Source organism: Phaethon aethereus, assembly GCF_964289735.1.
Source record: "Phaethon aethereus genome assembly, chromosome: 1".
Lineage (NCBI taxonomy): Eukaryota > Metazoa > Chordata > Aves > Phaethontiformes > Phaethontidae > Phaethon > Phaethon aethereus.
The window spans coordinates 9949180-9968857 of NC_138575.1; the positions used below are offsets into that span (position 1 = coordinate 9949180).

The window sequence follows — 19678 nt, forward strand, 5'->3', positions numbered from 1 at the left end:
CGCTGCCTGAGTCAGTAAGCTGGGAAGATAATGATACATGTACGAATAGATTGTACATGCTATTTTATCTCATGAACTAGTAATTCTTATCCCCTTTCTCACAACTTAGATTTGTATGAAATAGTCTTGGATGCTGGAAGTAGGAGATTTTGTGTTTAGATGTGTTTTTTATCAGCTGGTGATGCTCAGGTTTATCCTTGTAAATCTCATTGATTGAACAAAACTGAACTTTGTCCAACAGTTTATGAGTTACATGGGTAGAATTTTACCACCTAAAACCTCATCCAGGATTTTAATTGATATTTTGACCCTTTGTTTGTGTTGAGCTGAATCTCATGAGCAGTTTGTGTTTGGGTACTTGAAATAAAAACATTCATGGGCCCAGCTACATAATGCTTTCACTGGTTTCTACTCCGTAAGTATAAATTCCTAAAATGAAACCCGTACAAGTCAAAATATAAGTCTGTACTTTATTTGACCACATTAACAACGAAAGTATTACTTTTATCTTACAGAAATGTTGGAATCCAACAATATAATAAATTTCAATGGACTAGCTAATAGCTCCAGTTACCATACTTTCCTCTTGGATGAAGAACGCAGTCGCCTGTACGTTGGAGCAAAGGATCACATATTTTCCTTCAACCTGGTTAACATCAAAGAATATCAAAAGGTACTTTCATTTGTGTTTTGTACAATGTAAATATATACTTTTAATGCTGCAGAATTGTTACTACCCAGACTATGTTGGGCACTGTATGAATTATGTACTGAGTGTTTGGATGTCAGGAATACTATCACAACAAAATAATTTTCTGACCCTGAAAATAAATTTATAATAAGCCTATAACCTATCACTGTATAATCTACAATACTTTTTTCAGACTCTGAAAAAGTGAATGATAAATGCATAATCCAGCTATTTCCCAAACAAGACATACTTTCATGCTTACTGCTAAAAAACCCAAACCACTATTATGACAGTTCACACAAAAAGGCCTTATTGCTCTGTATTTGCAGATAACAAGAAGCTGTTTGGGAGTCAAAGTGTTGATTTTTCTCCTTTAACCCAGCACTTGTAGGCACTCTGCTTCTGCTGCTTTCAAACCAAAATAGATTCAGTATTAATAAAAGAGGAATAGGTCCATAAAGTCTTGCCACTCTTGATGGAGAGTATAATTTTCCAGCAAAAGTTTGGAATGAATTAAAAGCTGACAAACAGTTCAATGATTTTCTTTTGTTGGAGTCTAAATAAATAATTTCATTTTTCATTTACTTTAATAAGACAAAATGCTAAGAAGGTAAACAGTGGGATGGAGGTTGGATTTATTATATTAAGTATTTTGATGGCACATTTTAAAATCCAGAGAGTACCCCTCTATGAAAGATATATTGCTTCAATACCCAGGGATTTTATTTTTTTCTTGGTGTTCCTGACCTTTTGCCCGTTTGACTATTAGCTTCCTAAGATGATAGCAATAAATACCTTGTGTTTTCTGTTCAGAGGGAAGACAGGCTATTCATTTGTATTCTCTAAGGAAAAAGGATAAAAGGAAAACTGGGTATTTTCTTTTCTATTCTCTTTAGAGCAGCTATAAAGGAAACTAGCTATTTATTTGAATTCTCTGAGGGACTGATAGCTTAATGTGCAAAACATCTGGAATAATTAAAGGAAAGAAGGTGTTTCCATTGCAGAAAACAGTTCTGTAGAATGAGAGGCATTGTATCTTACATACTTACGTATTCAGATACTTTTAGAACACTATTTGAATTATATACAAATATTACTATATTAAATAAAAAATTGCTGTTGGTAACATGGAACTGAATATTTGCAACAGACTTAAAGAACAAACTTACAATTTAGACTTAGATTTAAGGATAGACCAGAGGCTTAAAGAACTTGGGGATCTTCTTAAAGACAGGAGAATCACGGAAGAAAATTATTTATCAAAAATAATTATCAAAATTACAATGGAGCCAGTGCTGCACTTGAGATGAAACTGCACTGGTTGTTGCTTCCACTGTGTAAACAAGAACTAAGGTTTCTGTCTAAATGCTGATAGCAGTATGACTCCAAAAGAGCACAACTAAAAAAGCCAAACTTTCAAGTCTATTAAAACCAGTTCAGTTTAGTTGACTTTTGGACCAAATTAGAGGAAAATATTGTGCTGTGAGAATACGGAAAAAGAACATCTAGCCATTCATTTTATGGATTAGAATACTGGCTTGAATAATACAGAAATCTTTGCCCAAAACTTGAACTGAACTTGAACTGCTCCTTTTGGGAGATCTCAGAAGTTTGGTTAATGTTTTTCAACCTAGTAAATTTAAATTTTCACATCTCTGCACATTTTAAGCTGAGAATAGACACAGGAAGTAGCAGGAATCCTTTGAGAGAGAATGTGTTCATAAAATTTTCAGTCTTATTTTATAGACTTAAGATGTTTGATTGCTGTTTAGATTTCATTAAGTTTTCAGAAAATTCTGAATTTAAAAATGTGGTTGCAAATTGTATTTTCAAATGTCATATATAACACCTCCTTCAACCTCCTCTGTCATCCATATTCATTCTTTTTTTCTTTTCTTTTTGAATACTTTGCCTTATACTTTCTTTTAACAAACTATATTGAACACCAAGGCTGAATCCAGACTTATGGCCATTCATATTGCATTATCTGAGGCTCCCAAATGAATAGCCTGGCATTTTATGGGAAGATCATGTTTTATTCTATATGTAATTCCTAAAAGCTTTTCAAAAAAACATGAATAATTGACTGTGAGGGTCTCTGGATTTTCTCTGTATGAGGTGAGATCCATTTTCTGCTAAGCAAACACTACAGTAAACCTAGGTTTAGGTTTACTTGTGTTAGGGTAGCTCTATAGGAACAGCATAAACATTTCTATTTTGATGGTGTGATACTTTTCAAACACTATGGCTTCTTTTTTATTATTTAATTAACTACATCTAGTAAAAGAGTGAACTAGTAGATACACTGAAGAGGCAAACACCTCGCTTCTGATGCTGTAATTCTAACATGAGATGGCATTTCACATAGATCCAATTTATTATTCGTAAGTATCTGCAATTTTTTACTCTCAATCTCCATTCCATCACATCAGACTTAAAACAGTGAAAAAACACTCCCTTAATAGAGAGTCAGCCCTCTTATTTTTAATATTCCAGATTCACTGCTGAGATTCACAATACAGACTATATTTCAAGATTGTTTTTACTTTGATTCCTATTATCGCTATTTTTTCCCTGTAATTTCATTTCTTTGTCATCAAATTTTATGGAAGGAAAGGAAATAAGGAAAAGAATGGGGAAAAGAGAAACTGGGTAAAGACACTCTGTAGCATTTGGTCTGCAATTTGTGATTACTGAAGCATGAAATAACACAAGGTGATTTTTGTTCTGTGTCTTTAGATTGTTTGGCCTGTGTCTCATTCCCGAAGGGATGAGTGCAAGTGGGCTGGAAAAGATATTCTGGTAAGTACAAATCTTTTTAGTATTTTTCTTTCTTTTATAAAACATTGTAAATATTTTATTATGTCTTATTGTGTTAGTTCTTATAGTATTTTTACTTCTCTCTAAGATCACGCATCTCATCATAACTTCAGTTTGGAGTTATCTCAGTGTTGTTATTCAAAATAATGAAATTTTGTCTTTGTGACCAAGGTTTTAAATGTACAAATGGAAATCATACAACTTAAATAGAATTTATTAAAAAAAAAAAAATTAACAAGAAAGAGAAGGGAGGAGAAACATCAGAATGAGAAATGTTAACCCTTGTATACTTGTTACATGACCTCAGGGTACGTAGTATTTTGACCCACTTTTGCCCTTCTCCAGATACAAGTCCTACAGTGGGTTCCAAGAAGCCCTTTCTTTTTGTGGCATCTCACTGGAGTCAGTGGGTTTCCCTAAGCTCTTTCCTGCATGGAGTTCATAGCAGGATTGAGGTCAAAGTGGTTTTAACCTTCTGCATCAGTTCTGGTGCCTCAGGAAAGACACTGTTACATTAGGCATAATTTTCTGTACATTTTCCCTCATTCCTGTGTACATCTTATTGCCTGTATCTTATCTTATTTATGAGGTAGGAGAGACATAGCCAGTAGCCCCCAAATAATAATCATTCCACACTGATAATAACTGTCTTCTTTATAAGAACAATATGGGAAATGGGAAGACAGGGCTGAAGAAGGGAAAAAAAGATAAAAAATACATGCATGCAATAAGCCAAACAAATACTTGCATAGCATAGCCAAACGGGAGATTGTTGTGGTTGCCAAGGTATAACTGAGAGTGGAACTTGGCCCCGTGTGTATATGCTATTGGCCTGATTTTCAGATATGATTCTGTAAAATATTCATAATGCCAACCATCTGCCTCTAGAGAGCTCCATTTGAATAATTTCCTAGGTCATAATAAAAATAGTTTCATCAGTCTTTACCTAGGCCATAGAGGACAGTTGTCTTCATAAAAAGGCATCTGGGAACAGTAGAGGTGGATTAGGTAAAAACTAAGAAATATGGGCTAAGCTGTATATGTGAAGGGACAGCTAAAGTGCCAGATACTGGGGCTATCTCATTACACAGAAATAATACATTTAAATTAATCCATCTTCATGTTCACAAATAATTTTCAGGTGTACTTTGCAAGGTGAGGACTAGAACGTCTACTATTCAAGGTTGAAAAAAAGGCTACTGTTAAATGTCTGAGCAAATTAACTAACCTTGCAGCTTGATCTTCTACTAAGTATTGTATTACATTCAGTAGATCTTTTTTATAGATGGGGTTAAAACCTAGAAAATTAATAAGACATTCAGCACCTAGAAGGAAAGTGTACTATTTTATTCTTTAATAATTCTTTTTAGAAATTCACAATAGTAAGAAAAAGTTGGTTTTATACCTTGCACTAGGATGATTCCAAGCCATTCACTGTAAATAGAGACACTATGATTCTGGAGCGAGCTGGGAAGTTCAGCTCCCCATCCTCCGGTGAGCTTGGCAGGACTATTTATATCGTAAATATTTTATTCAGCTTGATTCCTTTGCTTCCTCTGATACTAGGACAGCTACACCTGCTGATCACAAGTAGAAGGAGAAGCCCCCACCGCACTGTAGTGCCGTGGGTGACCTGGCACCTGAGCTGCCTGCTCTGCTCCTGTGCATTCCAAGCAGCACTCCCGGGAGCTGGTGGAAAAGAGCACAGGTCTCGGGGCACAGTGCAGCCCAAACTGAGGGTAACAGCAGTATAGCAAAGTGTTGCTAGAATCAGATGATTTGTTTTCATAAACATTTTTCCCGTATATGAGTTGTTGAGGAGAGTTTTGCCTTCTTTTTTTTTAATTTTTAGAGGTCTCCACAAGCGTAGATGAGAAAAAAAGAAACAAATAAATGCATAGGTCATATGTAATGTGGGTCCAGTTTTGGCAGGCAATGAGAAAGATGGAATATATATTTTGGTGTGTTCAGGTCACCAGCTATATATATTTACAGCTTCCTATTCTTGCCATAAAACAGTGCATTACAAACAAAGTATGTAATGTAACTGCTTTAATTGTAAGTACAGATAAATATTACAGATCATTTAAGAAACTTATTATTCCTCCCTCATTTATTCCTTAGGGCTATTGTCAGTACCTTGGGAGTGTGAAATGTAAAGGCCACAAAAATAACTCAGCAGAGTCTCATTAGAGGGAACAAGAGAAATAGAGGACAAATGAAGTGGCATATAAAACACGCTTGATTTAATATTGCTTTCAGCATATACCACCGCTAAGTTATTAGATACTCTTCATTTGCGATGGTTCAAAACTCTCTTCATGACAGTCTATACCTCTGCATCGAGATCTTTTTAAAAACCTTTTTTAATTATTGATCTCCAGGGGAAGTCAGTGCTGAAAATGCAAGTCCCCACTAACGGGCCAGGTGCACCGCAGCAGCTGCAGCACGAGCGTAACCCCGGCTCTGCCCCACCGCTAACCTCGGCTATGACCTCCGAGATTTCCTCTCATAATTATTAGATGTAATTTACTGTCGTTTTCGCTCCTTCAGAGGGTTTCCTTATACTGATGCTGTCAGTCATGCCAGTCTCGGCGCAGCAGGTTTGTAGCTCGGGACAGTCCACGTGGGATTTGAGGAGAGCGGCCGGCTCGGGCTCTTCCCGCTCTCCTGATATCCCTTTGTCCCTTAAGTGGTCATTTTCCTTTCTGCTTCTTAAAGGGCTTAGTATATGTTAATTAGTTAAGTTTGGCTCACTGTATAGATAGATAAACGTTTTAAAGTATGCTTCGGATCTTTTTTATATGGGTAAACTGAGAAGAGAGGCCGAAAGACTCACCCCAGCTATGCAAAACTTACAGCAGGGCTTCTCTGACAGAACTTAACTGCTACGCTTTCCCACAAAATATAATTTTTTTCCAATAAAATCATAATTACTGTCGCATGTAAGTATTTAGTGTTACAATATATTTCCATTTCCTCAGTATAGAGTATCACAAGCACCAAAGTAACATTGTTCATGAAAAATTAAATGCTATAAATAACAAATAAGATATTTGCTTATGTAACTCAACTAAATGACCAATTCTGTGAGGATTTCTTGCTATTCTGGACTTCGGTCTCTCATTTGATCTTTTCTGGTTGCCGTAAGTCCTGTGAATGTTTCTCACGATTCCTGACCAAACCTTGGTAATGATCAAAGAAGACAAAGCCTCTACAGGATACTTCTCAGCTTTTATACTGAACTTACAGTACAGACATGCTGCTAGTCATATCCCTCACTAGTGAGCCTCAATATTTTGATTTTAAGATCTCACAGGCACCTGGGACCCAGCAGAAACACATGGCAACCTCTGCATTACGTATGGGTTAAATAACAGGTAACTGCAAAAAAACCGTGGCTACAGTTCCACTCTGACATTCCTGGGATGTCATAAACCAGCAAAGCGAAGCTTGGGTGATTTACAAAGGTTACCAGAAACACTGGTTAGTTTTGGAGGTAGGGATAGGGATGGGATAGCTTGTTGACTGGAAAGCTCATCTAGTCCTTAAACTATTAATTTACTATTCTTTTAAAAGTTTGGGCTGCTGTTTAGTTGATACATCTCTGCACCAGACTTGGCTGAGGCACCGTAGCGGTAGTTCACGTGGTACACAATTAATCAGAGAAATCCCTATTACAGGGTATGATAGATTTCTACGACTTGAAAGCTTTAAAGATGTGTTTCTGAAGGGTGCCTTAGGATGTTATTTTCCAGTGTGATTTGGCTATCTAATTTATTTAGCCACTTTTAAAGATCCCAGCTCAAATTAAATTGTTGAAATGGTCCCTTCTGGCCTTGACATGTATAAATCTTTAACATTTCTATGGGTACTTTTACAAAGTCACATAGGACAAGCAGCATGGTGACAGATACTTATACACACTTTGCATGCCATACGAAATTGGTTACTCCCTGCATGTTTCTGGTAAGAATTAAATGTTGATATACACAGAGGTACAAAGAGTACCAAGTACTTTTACTTGGTAGCAGCACGCTCCTGCATATGCTCTGTCTCATGAACAAACAGGTCCATGCAGAGAGTTACACTTTTGTGTCGTTTCCCTTAACAGCTAAAGTGTATCAGCACACTTGTGTGTGTATTAGCACTGATTGTATTATAATTTATAGGAGATAGACATCTACTTGGGCTAGTTAATTGCCATTAAATTTTACATAGTTATTAACTCCTACCTGAATTCAACTGTGATTCACTTTTTCATTCTTGATAATTCTCTTGGTGGTAATTTGGAACCACTGTAGCCCATAACCTATTCCCAGACAAGAAGCAGCAAGACTCTTTACACTACACATGACATAGCTATATTCTGTGCATGCTTCTTTGCATTTAAGTGTGGCTGGCACTTAATTGCTGAGTTTATGGTTCATGCAGGTAGAATCACATGGCTGTAATTCAGTTCACCATCTCATTTGTTATGATAATACTTAATTTAAACCAAAATGTTCATATGTCATCTCAGTTTATGCTTCCTTTAACGTTTTCCAACCCCTCCCTAAATTATAGGAAGATTAGCCATTCCATAGGCTTATAGATCCATCAGTGTGCAATGATTTAATTTGGAAAGAAGGAAAAAAAGAAAAAAAAAAAGTGCTGTGTAACTTAGCAAGTGTCCCTCAGTCATGGCTGGTGATACTTTGGAAAAACTAAGTTGGCAATAAATGAACACTATTCCCTTTAACTCATTTTATTACTGTTGTTGCCTTAGGGAAAACAGAAGAACATGGAGGCAGAAAGTAAAAGTAATTCTTTTCATGTTATTGTAAACAAAGATCTAAAGAGGGAATCTGAAAATGAAATATACGGTGCTGGCTGGGTCTAGAAATCCTGCTTAATTTTTCTGGTCAAATTACCTCTGGCCCTTTGGGTGTGCCTAAGAGAAGTCATCCCTCTCTGTCAGGGTTCTTCCTTTGGAGGACATCTACAGCCAGATTTCCAGCTTGCCTCTCACCAACCCTCCCCACCGTCACCGCTCCCTTTCTGGCTGCCTGGCTCCAGCATAGCACTGAAATCCTTTAACAGAGCCTGAAGACCCAGGACCCCAACTAGCGTGGGGAAAAGGGAAAGGTGAATGTCCCCTGGGAGTAGGAAGGGGTAAAGTGAGCAAAAACACAAAGCAATGGATCTCCATTGAGGTTAGGGACAGAATTTACTCTCAGTATTACCTACTACAAGGAGAAATGTGATTTATGAGCCCTTTGTAGGCAAATAGTGCCACTTCATAGCCCTTTCAATGCTATCAACTGTCCCAGTTAGTAAACTGGGATTATTAGCTTGAGGGCTGCTCACTCCTTAATATTGTCCATGATCTTTAATGTGGGCGTGATCTCCTACCAAAGCAGGAGAGGTGAGACATTTTGTAAGTAGGGTGCTGCTTTAATATTGTGCAAAACTGCTTTGCATGGACTACAAACAAAACAGAAAGACACATAGGGGAAAAAAAAATAAAACAAACCTACAATCCGTTCACTTAGAGGTGAACTGAGCTTGGTAAAAAAGCAGTATTATACACCAGAGTCTTTCAAATTCCTGTGGAGCTCTCTAACAGAATTTCCCCCCCACCCTGTGAAATTTTGTCTGTTCCAGCTCCAATTCTTGGATGGACCCCCACAACACAGCCACCAGCATAAAGCCTCATTTATGGCTGTTAGTTCAGATGTTGATCCTACAGCTTGTGTTCATTTAGGCATTTGCATATATTTCTTTATATGAACTGACCAAGGCAAATCAGTTACTGTAAGGTAATAACTTGTGTACTTACACAGAGGAAGAATTAAGTTGGCAGTTGTACAGATTTTCATATTTTACCCACTTATGTATCATGGGAAGTCATTCAAGTCTTTGAGTATGGGGAACAAATTGATATAGATCAAGGGGAAAGCTAATTTTCCAATTTTGGGCTTACTTTTCTGTTTATAGGTGTGACTACAGAAATTTGCCTCTGAAGGAAACCTAAGATTCATCAGATTTAATGCAGTCCTGCAGAAATGTTTTCTTTGCTGTTTTTGAAATACAAAGTCAGAAAGTTAGCAAAGGGGAAGTAAAGGAGAAATGAAGGAAAAATCATTCCCAAAATTATGAAGTTTAATTTTTTTTTTTTATCAACAGGTGTTCCTCATGAGCTCTAATTTGGCCTTGGCAATGTCTGAGAATTACATTTATTTATGGCTGAGTTACCAGCTATTGCTATTTCAAAATTAGGTTGGGTAATTCCTTGTTATGATTTATTGCACCCCAAGATGGACAGAGTAAATTTATTCTTGTACATTTCTTTGCAGAGGAACACATTAACTGGATAACTAGTAAAAATGATTGATATGTTTAGTCCCTGTTTTCTTTCAGTGTGAAGCTCATGAAGTCAGATAAAAGCCTTTCTCTTGGTGTCAGTCATGTCTTTTTTTTTTTTCTGAATTTTCTTCACATTTTTTCTATTTTAACGAACAGACTGGGGGAGGTGTTTGGTTTGGTTTAGTTTTTGGTTGGTGGTTTTTTTTTTTTTTTCTCTGTTGCTTTAGTAAAAGTGAGGCTACTTTAAAAATTATGGCTAGGTCTGCTCTGAAAGATCACATATCACAGCTCCTCTATACTCAAGGTGTTGTCACTACGTCACTATTAAATTAGGCCGCAACTAATTTTCTTTCTGTAGTCCTGTTACTTACACACTCCAAAAACAAGTCTACTAAATTTCTCCCTGCTGCACGCAAGTCTAAATCATTGTCTTTTTTGCTTTTGTAATAAGTCAAATAACTAAATACTAGTTAAAGAGAAAGTTCTTAAAATAACCTTGGAAATAGTATGCAATTATTTGCTATGTCGAAGCTAATGCTTTGTTCATTTTCCACATCTTCATGTCAGCAGAAGATATTTAAAAAAAGCTTTTTAGTGTAGAGAAAGTTTTGTATTCTGAAGATAGTGGAACAAGAAAAGTAAGAACAGTAAATAAAGGGACAATCTATATCTTTCTCTCTTGCTTTTGTTTTTTCTGTTATTTTTCTTTTTCTGACTGAGTGATGTGATCTGTGTTGGATCAAATCATCTGTTGATCTCTTTTTCCCTTGGGTAATTCCTTCCCGATTAACATCTTCCAAAACTTTAGGTTACTCTACATGTGTCATGAATATTAAAACAAAAACAAAAACAAAAACAAAAACAAAAACAAAACAAACAAACCAAAAAACCACCCCCAAAAAATAACCTAACAAAAAAAACCCCAACCCATTCAGAAAACTCTCATTTCAAAAATTTCACTTTGGTGCCAGATTTTTACTGACTGGGAATTTTAGGCTTCTGTCACTTAAGATTTCTCTGTGCAGCATCTTTCTGTGGTGTCACAATAGTTTAATATCCACACACAGATTTCCAGATTCCCATAGTAAGGCACATGCAACTTCATACTCTAGTTTAGAGAGTATGTTTATTTACAGGAACACACATTGCTAAGCAACCGTCCCCTACAGATGCAACAGTCTTTTGCTTCCTTCCAACACTTCATTGTTTTACATTTGCTTTCAACACAGAATTTTTGAGTATATTTGTCTTAGGTGGCTGTGAGTGGAAGTCATTACAGGCTATGCCTGTAATATGCTGAATAAAGTCAAGCTGACTGATACGGAGTCTAAGTGCTTTATGTGCCTCCAACAGGCTTGACAACCTGTTTGTCTGAAATACTCCACCCAATTAGCAGGTGCTGATCCTATTCGGAAAGGAGGGGTGTTATCTGATTTCTCCAGGAGACAGGTGATTACCCCACCCAGATAGAAGAGATAGACAAAAGACACTCTTTAGATCTAGACTGTGGTCGCAACTTAAATTGCTGCTGGGCTTGGTGAGACTGCTTGAGCTGAAACCAAGCAGTATTGTTCATTTCTTTGCTAATAAAGCCATGCCCAAAATGTGGGATGGGTTTAGTCTACAAAGCAAAACCGATTTTGTTTTTAAGTTATGGTCAGAAAAGAACTGCCTTCTGCTTGACCTCAAGGCTTCCCAATGTTTTGAGTTATTCCTGATGTACTCTTCTGTTCCTTAAATAAATCTATTTTGTGCTGTAGGAAGTACATATTACTGAAAAACATAACAATTCAAAACAAAGGAAGCTTGCTAATGCTCATGGAGAGCTTTAATGCACAAAAATCATACTGCGGCTGCACAATCCTGAAAGCCCCCTTGTTTGCTGGACTGCATCCACAAAAGACTTTGTTTTGTCTTGTTAACTACGCATTAACCAGATGTATAAAAACGTGAGATGGTCATTAAATCAGGTATTTAGTGCTGCAGCCTTTTCTTGGCATCCCTCTAACCGTTCACAGGTCCAGAACAGTTATTATCTGCATCTGCTGAATGAAGATTTAAGGACTGGAAACATGTCTTGAAATTTGAACATGCTGAATACAGAGAAATTTGGAGAAATTTTACTTCCTAAGATTGCTAGGTCAGGCGGTTAGTCCTAATGACAAAGATTTGAAGGGCTGATGTGTTTAGTCCATTCAGTCAAGGGAGGTATCTTTAAAGCTTGGATTCTTAATCACGCCTTCTAATGGCTTCTGGATTATGAGTGTTTTCAGGACAGACCCTGGGGAGCATCCCACCTGGCTTAGCTACCTCCATGATTAGCCTTAGTGGTAAATTCTGGGCCAAATGACCAAGTACCAGTAGTGACAACCAGATGTGCAAGTAGGTAGGTAGACAGGCAGAGAAACATTTTGTCTTTCACACTCACTAACACATAGGAAGAGGTGTAGATGTGGTGCTTAGGGACATGGTTTAGTGGTGGACTTGGCAGTGCTAGGTTAACAGTTGGACTTGGTGATCTTAAAGGTCTTTTCCAACCTAAATGATTCTACAATTCTAAGAACTAGAGGAGCTTTCCATCTGCTGTGCAAGTGTGCTGACAATACAACTGTGTGCTAAAATGGCATGCAGTTTTGTGGCTTGAATGAACTGGGATATATCTGCTTTTTTTCAGTGGCTTTTTTTTTATCTTATACTTTGTTAGTTGGCTTCTTTTTTCCTGTCTTGATGCTTTAATGGTTTAAATTCATGCAGACATCCTGTGACTTCAGTAAATTACACGTTTAAAATATTCTCATGAACTCTTGTCATATCAAAAAATCAGACAGATAACAGGCAAAACTTAGTTGGAAAGATAACTGGAAGTACAGTAAACTGTACTAGGCAAGCAAAAAGGTCTTATCAACCCTCATCAGCACCTTCAGCCTGAAATTTCTCAGGGCACATCTTGACAGCAGAGGGAAATCTAGATATGGAATTAATCAAGGCTTCCTCTGTCATGTTGGCAGTGGTCACCATGCCTAAGGGTAGTGTCATTCCTGACATCTTCAGAGGGGTTAAGTCCTCAGATCACAATTCAATATAAGGGCCACTGAATCTGGGGATCTGTCAGCTTTTTCAAAGCTCTGAGGTGGGAAGACAGTACAATTAGAATTCAGTCCACAAAATAACCTAGATTTATAAAAGAGACTAGGTATTTTGTTTACCTAGACATATTCTAGGTTTACATTGGATTTGTGTGTGTGAGCGATGCAATACACACTGCTTATAAGGCTTCGACTGGTGGGGATGTAATCCCCAAGAACTAAATCGATAGAAATCCCTTTCTGTGACACAGACCCCGATACTTCAGCAGCTTAACTAACTTCACTCAGCGCTGCAGACTGACTGTTTTTCAGAGGGTAGGACTATAAAACATTGATCCTGCCGATTGCAAGGCACAATAATGACAAAACAAGGATGGAAATGATGTTATTGATCCAAACTGCAAGGGGTACAGAGTAATAAATCATAGTCTGCAAATGTTTTCATGCCAGCCAGCCTCCCCCACTCTAAAGCCACACGCCTGCCTACCTGGGTTCAGCTGGAAGGCTGTCTCATCGAGTACGGGTGCCAGGCATCTTTTCCACCCCCCATTAGGGCCTGTCCAAAGCTCCTGGTACTCAGGGACTTTCACGTTCCTGCCAATGCAGCACTTAACCCAATAGCTGTGCAGCAGTGTTATCAACTAGCTTACTCCAATGAAACACGCTTTTAAAAGATCATTGCATTTTAGCAGGACTGGAATAATTTGCTTTTTTGCCTGCTCTTTCTCGGCCTGTTTAAGCAGACTATGCTCTTTGCCCGATGTTTTTCGAAGTAGTATTGTAATAGAAAGAGGGAAACGGTAGCAATTTTTAAATAGTCTTACTGCATTTCACAAAAACTTGCATACAAGCAGCAAGAACTGTGAAAGCATATGCCACGTCGAGCTCACCCAGAACAGAACTTCCTTGCATGTGCTTACTGACATGCTGAAGTGTTTGCAGGATCTAGCTTAGAATCAATCATCTGTCTACATGGTAATCACACATATATTTATTGCACTAACGCTCTGGAAATATTTTTCTTAAAACAATGCTGCTGATGCTGAAAAAGATACCCAGCCAGTACAGACTGAACTGATCACAGCTGGCAGTAGCCCACTAGCAAAAGAGAGAAGTTAAAAAGCTCCCTGATAAGTCTGGAACATCTTTCAGCAGTGCGATAAATTTGAATGACAGCAGTAATATCAGGCGTTACTTATTCTCCGTGGATATCCCTGACCTTGCCACTTGAGAATTCAACTAATTAGACAGAAGAGGGGAAAAAAAAGTAAACATATTAATTAAACTCATACATGGGACTTTATATGGAAACTGCCCATCCACTTCGATTTGAAAGACAAAACATGTATTTATTTTGTTTGTCCAGCTGTTAGACGATAGTTTTAAATCTCCTTTTCCATCCAGTTTAGACAAAACCTTCTGATATTTTAATCACTTGGCTATGTGGGAAGGCTGAAACAAAGGAAGAATGTATTACCGGGTCTGATGCTTATCTGAATTAAATCAGCAGAAAACTGTTGAAGCTAATGATACTGTAATGGATTATTTGGACTACTACTTATTGCCCTGCATAATCTGGTTATTTGCATTTGCTGTAATATCTGAAAAGTAGTATGGGCATCACTGATGGTTAAAAAATAAAAAAAAAGAAAGAAACAGCTTTCTTAAGGAGAAAAATCTGGATATTAGTTGGTCACAGGGACTTACCCTTTAACTTCCACTTAAAAAGATGTCATTCAAAACTCTTTGCTGCGTCAGTAATCAGATTGAAGGATGTAAGTTCCAGGCTTCTGGAGGAGAGATAATTACTGGAAACTCATAAAAACCACCTAAATTCTGTTTTAATTTTCATACGCAGAGCAGATGTTTTCACAGATGGATGGACTTTATTTTTGTAACTGTCCGGGAAAGTCTGCATAACACAGCCTAATCAGTGTTACATATCTGTAGTGTTTGTTTTTCAATCTTTTTGTATTTGGCTCCTATGCTTTTAGTTGCAGACATTTTCTTTGTAAATTATTTTTTCAGGCTAACCTCTCTCTGCATAAGCCCTTTTATCAATTTGATATATAAATATTAGAAATCTTTTAGAAAATGTATGTGTATGTTTGGTTAGTAAGTCAGACTTATTGATATATTCATATCAATATCACTTATTCATATAGTGGGAGCCCTTCTGGAAAACTTAATTAACACTTTATCTTCACTTAAAGACAAGCCCTCTGCCCTTATACATAGTATATAATATTTAGAATTGAAATTTAGAGTTGAGATCTCTGTCCAGACACACTGGACCTCTTTGACTTCACAGTCTAAACGTAAGAGACGGTCTAATAATTTCTCAATTCTTTTCTACAAAAAGGAGTTTAGTACAGCAGAGCTTGCAGTGGGGTTGGTGTTTTGGCTGCAGGACCATAGTATGATGCAAATGGTTTTAGCCACTTTCACGTCAATAAACTGCCACTGTGGAGCTGAGGATCTGAACACCGTAAGTGTTCAGTGAGTTAAGTGAGGATCTGAACACCATAAGAGTTCAGAGCATAAACATCTATAATGTACCCAAAGTTAAAACCTTTTTGTCACGCAGGCACGCCCAGTAAACTTCTGGGGTGCTGTTCCTTTCAGATGGCCAAAAGAACCTTTAACTACCCAGGGTCGAATGGATGCAGCTGGATGTCCTTCTGCCCTCACAGGCCAAACCAGCCCCAGGAGGGCCTGCAGTGTCAGCTTGGGCTTTGATGAAGGATACACTCCATATTCCTTCAAGAAGAGAAGCAAACTGGATTGTGCCCCATGTTCGGGGCCAGCGCTTCAGCCACTGCACATGGCAGAGCCAGGACAGGGCACGAACCATTTCTTTGGCCATGCTTTGGAGGATGTTGGTGGTCATGTCATGACAGGACTGTTTGCAGAAGCAGCTCCAGCAGTTACACTGTAAAAACAGTAGCTACCTAAAGAAGTTCCCTCTGTCAGGGCAGGGACAGAAAGACCCCGCAGGCTGCGCTGAGAGGCTTCAGACGTGAGCGGAGCTGCTCAGACTTTAAGACGGAGGTACCTCTCCACAAGGCCAAAGGCAGAACCTACAGCTCTTGGGGAAACCTTATACCATTTATTGAAATATAAATGAAGATTAATGCTTTCCAGGGCTAGGCAAGATAAATGAATGGGGGTTTTGAGGACTGCAGTAACTCCCACATGAGGTACCTAATTTTCTCTCTGAATATCTACCTCAATCATTCTGTACCATATGCAAGCACTTACGCTTTCTGCTGTATGTATGTATATATGAACTCAAGCTTTAGGGCATAAACCAGTGTTTAGCTTTATATAGACAAGAAAAGTTTCCTAGTATTAAGCTGCCGATTATAATATACAAGATTATTAGGTGGAAGAGTTTATAATGATTCGCTATGGTGATTCCAGTGCTCCTCTTCTTCAAGATTTATTTTCATAACCCATCTAAGTAATACTTTTCTGCCTACGGAGAACCCTGCAAACCTTGCAACCATTTTCATTCACGTTATCAGGCTAAAAGTATTTTAAACTCCCACTCCACCCTGCTTTCACAAATGAAAAAAAACCCTGATTTCCACCTGGAAAATGATTTTCAATAGTCCAATTTTCTTCCTTTGACTGTTTTACTTGATGAAGAACAATGGTATGGATATATCCAGAATATGTTCTCTTTAAACAACATCTCTTTCCCAGGGAAGGTGAAAATGGATACAAAGGTGCTGGGGGGCTGAACTCAGATGCAGACACCATGTTTCAGTTCCCTGACAATTTGTTCCTTACAGCTGCAGGCTCTGGGTCACTTCCTCATCCTCCGGTGCATATTTTCTCCCGTCTGCTGTATTTTACCGAGAGACAACATTTCTCCTGTTGCCTTCGTCTCCTCTCCAGCGCCTTACACTCCGAGATCACGTAGCGAAACGCCTCATTCTGCTGGCACAGACCTTGTCACCAGCAATATAGCGCTGGCCTGGGGGTGCGGCACGGGGACACGCTGCTGCCAAGCGGGACAAGCCCCGCTGGAGACACCCCAGTCAGTCCAGGCCTCCAGCCAAGGGGGTCAGGGAGCTGCTTTGTAGTCGAGTTGATGTAGCCACCGGTGTCGGGACCCGCAGAGCCGTCGGCCAGGGTTCGCAGCCGGGGCTGCCGTTGCAGGACCTTGCACTGAGGGCAGGAATAGGGAAGCAGATGGAAAATGGGAGTCAGGCACCCAAGTCTCACGTCATAGCGGGCCCAAGTCGCCTCAATGCACACACACTCTCCCTGAGCAGAATACCTTCTTTGTCGTACACGCGTGCTGAGATTTGGAGTCTGAGTGAATCATTCAAAGCTGTTAAAGCTGTTATAGATTTATGGAAAGTTTTTTTTTTCTTCCAAGAGCCACATAAACTAGGAAAACCTAATATTCCCCATCACAAAGCAAACTCTTGCTAAGTTTAGAATATCAAACACAAAGGTACAACATTTCCACACGTCACGCTGTACCTGTGCAGCTGTGCTTGAGCACAGTTAGACAAAAGAAGGAATCTGATTACCCTGCAATTAAAGTCAGCGTGCCTGTTGCTATTGTTCCAGGGAGAATAGCACCGTCTCCCAAGCCGGGCAGAAACTTCACTTTGAACTTCCTGAGTTGACAAGGGCTTAAATCAGAACTGTAACTTTACTTTGATGTCATTTATTGTGGTTTAATACCCCTCTTTATTTATTTTTTTACAATCATCTAAAACATATAAAGAAACCTAATCTGTTAGGGAGGTGTATGAGAATTTACTGAATAGACCTTAATGGTTCCTTTATGCAGCTATAAAACACAAGGAAGCTATAAGAGCAGTCTGAACTGGACTAGAACTTCAAATGTTATATAAATTTATTTGTCATAGCCAAAGGTTTATTGCTCTAGGTATTTACCTTCCCCATTGTTTAACTAGGTTGTGTATTTCTCAGACATCTATGGTAAAAAACATATTGTACAAGGAATTAAGGAGAGCTTAAAAGCAGGGATGAATAAGACAAATCTGGTTTTGGAAATCTATTATAAATCTAGAGTAACTTTACTGGTATTAACACAGTTACACTACTATCAGTCCTGAACACTTAAAGCTAATATATGGCTATGATGGTGTTAATTCCCACCGCCCCCAGCCAATCTGGAATAATTCAGGGAAGCTGATGATAGAATTCTTCTTAATATCCATCCATAGAAATCAGAGGACTCTGCCCCTAAACTAAGTAGGGTTTTCCACCTCACCTTTAAAGTGTTAGCCATCTAATACCTTCTTGCTGTACGTTAGAGATAAGCAGCCGAACAGTATTTAGTGAATGCATATAAAGTCACAGGTGGCATGTTGCTGTAAATCAGAATAGCTCCACTGAAATCAGCACAACCCATACTGATACACACTGGTTGTGGGTCTAGACTACATACTCGCAGCATTTTGCAAAGATACAGGTCCACTGGCCTCTTAACATTTCATATTCTTCAGGCAGGCAATTTTTAAAAATTTTAACAAACCATAGTAGTAGACCACAAAGACATTTTTTAAATCATGATGCATCAAACCAAACAAGACAAAGCACAGTACTAGTGAAACAGAGCTGTGATTGATTGTGGCCAGATACAACTCGAAGTGAGAAAATTCTGAATTAATTTAATAATGCACAAATAATTGGTCAATTTAAAATTCTGTAGAGTCAGAGGCTCCATCTGAAACACAGCATATCAAAGTTTAAGAAAAGTTCTATTTCAATTTTTTTCATTTTTAATGTTACGTGAATTTGCAGTATTTGCACGTTTTTATTTTTGCAAGCATTGAGTTATTAACTCAATGGTTTCACTCACTTTCATGGGTTTTCCATATTTCTTTTACTGAAAGGAACAAAGGACAACAGCATAAGAACACCGTCAAAACAAACATTGTAATTTTGAAGATTTATGCCAGATATTTGCTTAGTATGCAAACTTCCACTTATGTGAAAGTGGAAAGCAGTCTGTGGACATACACATATAATAAATGTATCTTCATGTTTATACCTGTGTGGGAGGAAGAATGCATATGCACGAGAAATTGTGTGTGTTTTTATTAAGGAAGGTCAGAATGGAAAGAATTAAGAGAGACCCCTGGTAACATCCATCTCTATTTCTTTCAATTTCCTGTTGGATTACCTTAACTATCTCTGTTTTCTCTTCCATCTCAGTTGGAAAGATAACTTAAGTTACCAGCAGTGAGCCGAGGACATAGTAAGATTCCATATGCTTTTCTCGGGGTGCTCTTTTTAATATGTTGCCATTATCTGTTACGCAAATAAACAACAAAATTGGAATACCAATGTCGTTTCAGTACAGTCCTTTGTGTAAGGCAGGGAATCTGTATTTTATCTGTGTAAGTTTGTTGCTTTTCCCTGTGGTGGCCTAAGGCATGCCTCAAATTGCACATGCATTTTCCAGGCAAAGCCATTGTTTTTTGTTTGAGAGTATCTGGTTTGATTAGCAAGCAAGTTACAGCGATGGATGATGCCAGTCAATGAGATTTCTGTGGAGGTGGTAGCTCAGGTGGGTGTTTCCGTGCGCCCTGGTCCACTTGGAAAGGTACAGCTGAGTCCTGTTCCAAAAAAGTCATCAAATATGTGTAGAAAAGTTTCCTGCATTTTTAACACCAACTTCACTGGAAATATTTTATTTCAATGTTCTTATTTTTCTCCTATTTGAAATCCATTATTTGTA

The 19678-nt window shown here is 38.2% G+C and overlaps 1 protein-coding gene across 1 annotated transcript in view; it reads left to right on the plus strand.

Moving 5' to 3' along the window:
* Positions 1 to 19678, plus strand: part of SEMA3A (semaphorin 3A) — a gene marked incomplete at its 3' end in the record, with an annotated part of 168768 nt that overhangs the window by 47804 nt on the left and 101286 nt on the right. Inside the window, exons 2-3 of the mRNA XM_082008722.1 lie at positions 516 to 673; positions 3431 to 3493. Of these exons, the coding sequence (XP_081864848.1) occupies positions 516 to 673; positions 3431 to 3493 (221 nt within the window). The remainder of the gene's footprint in view (positions 1 to 515; positions 674 to 3430; positions 3494 to 19678) is intronic.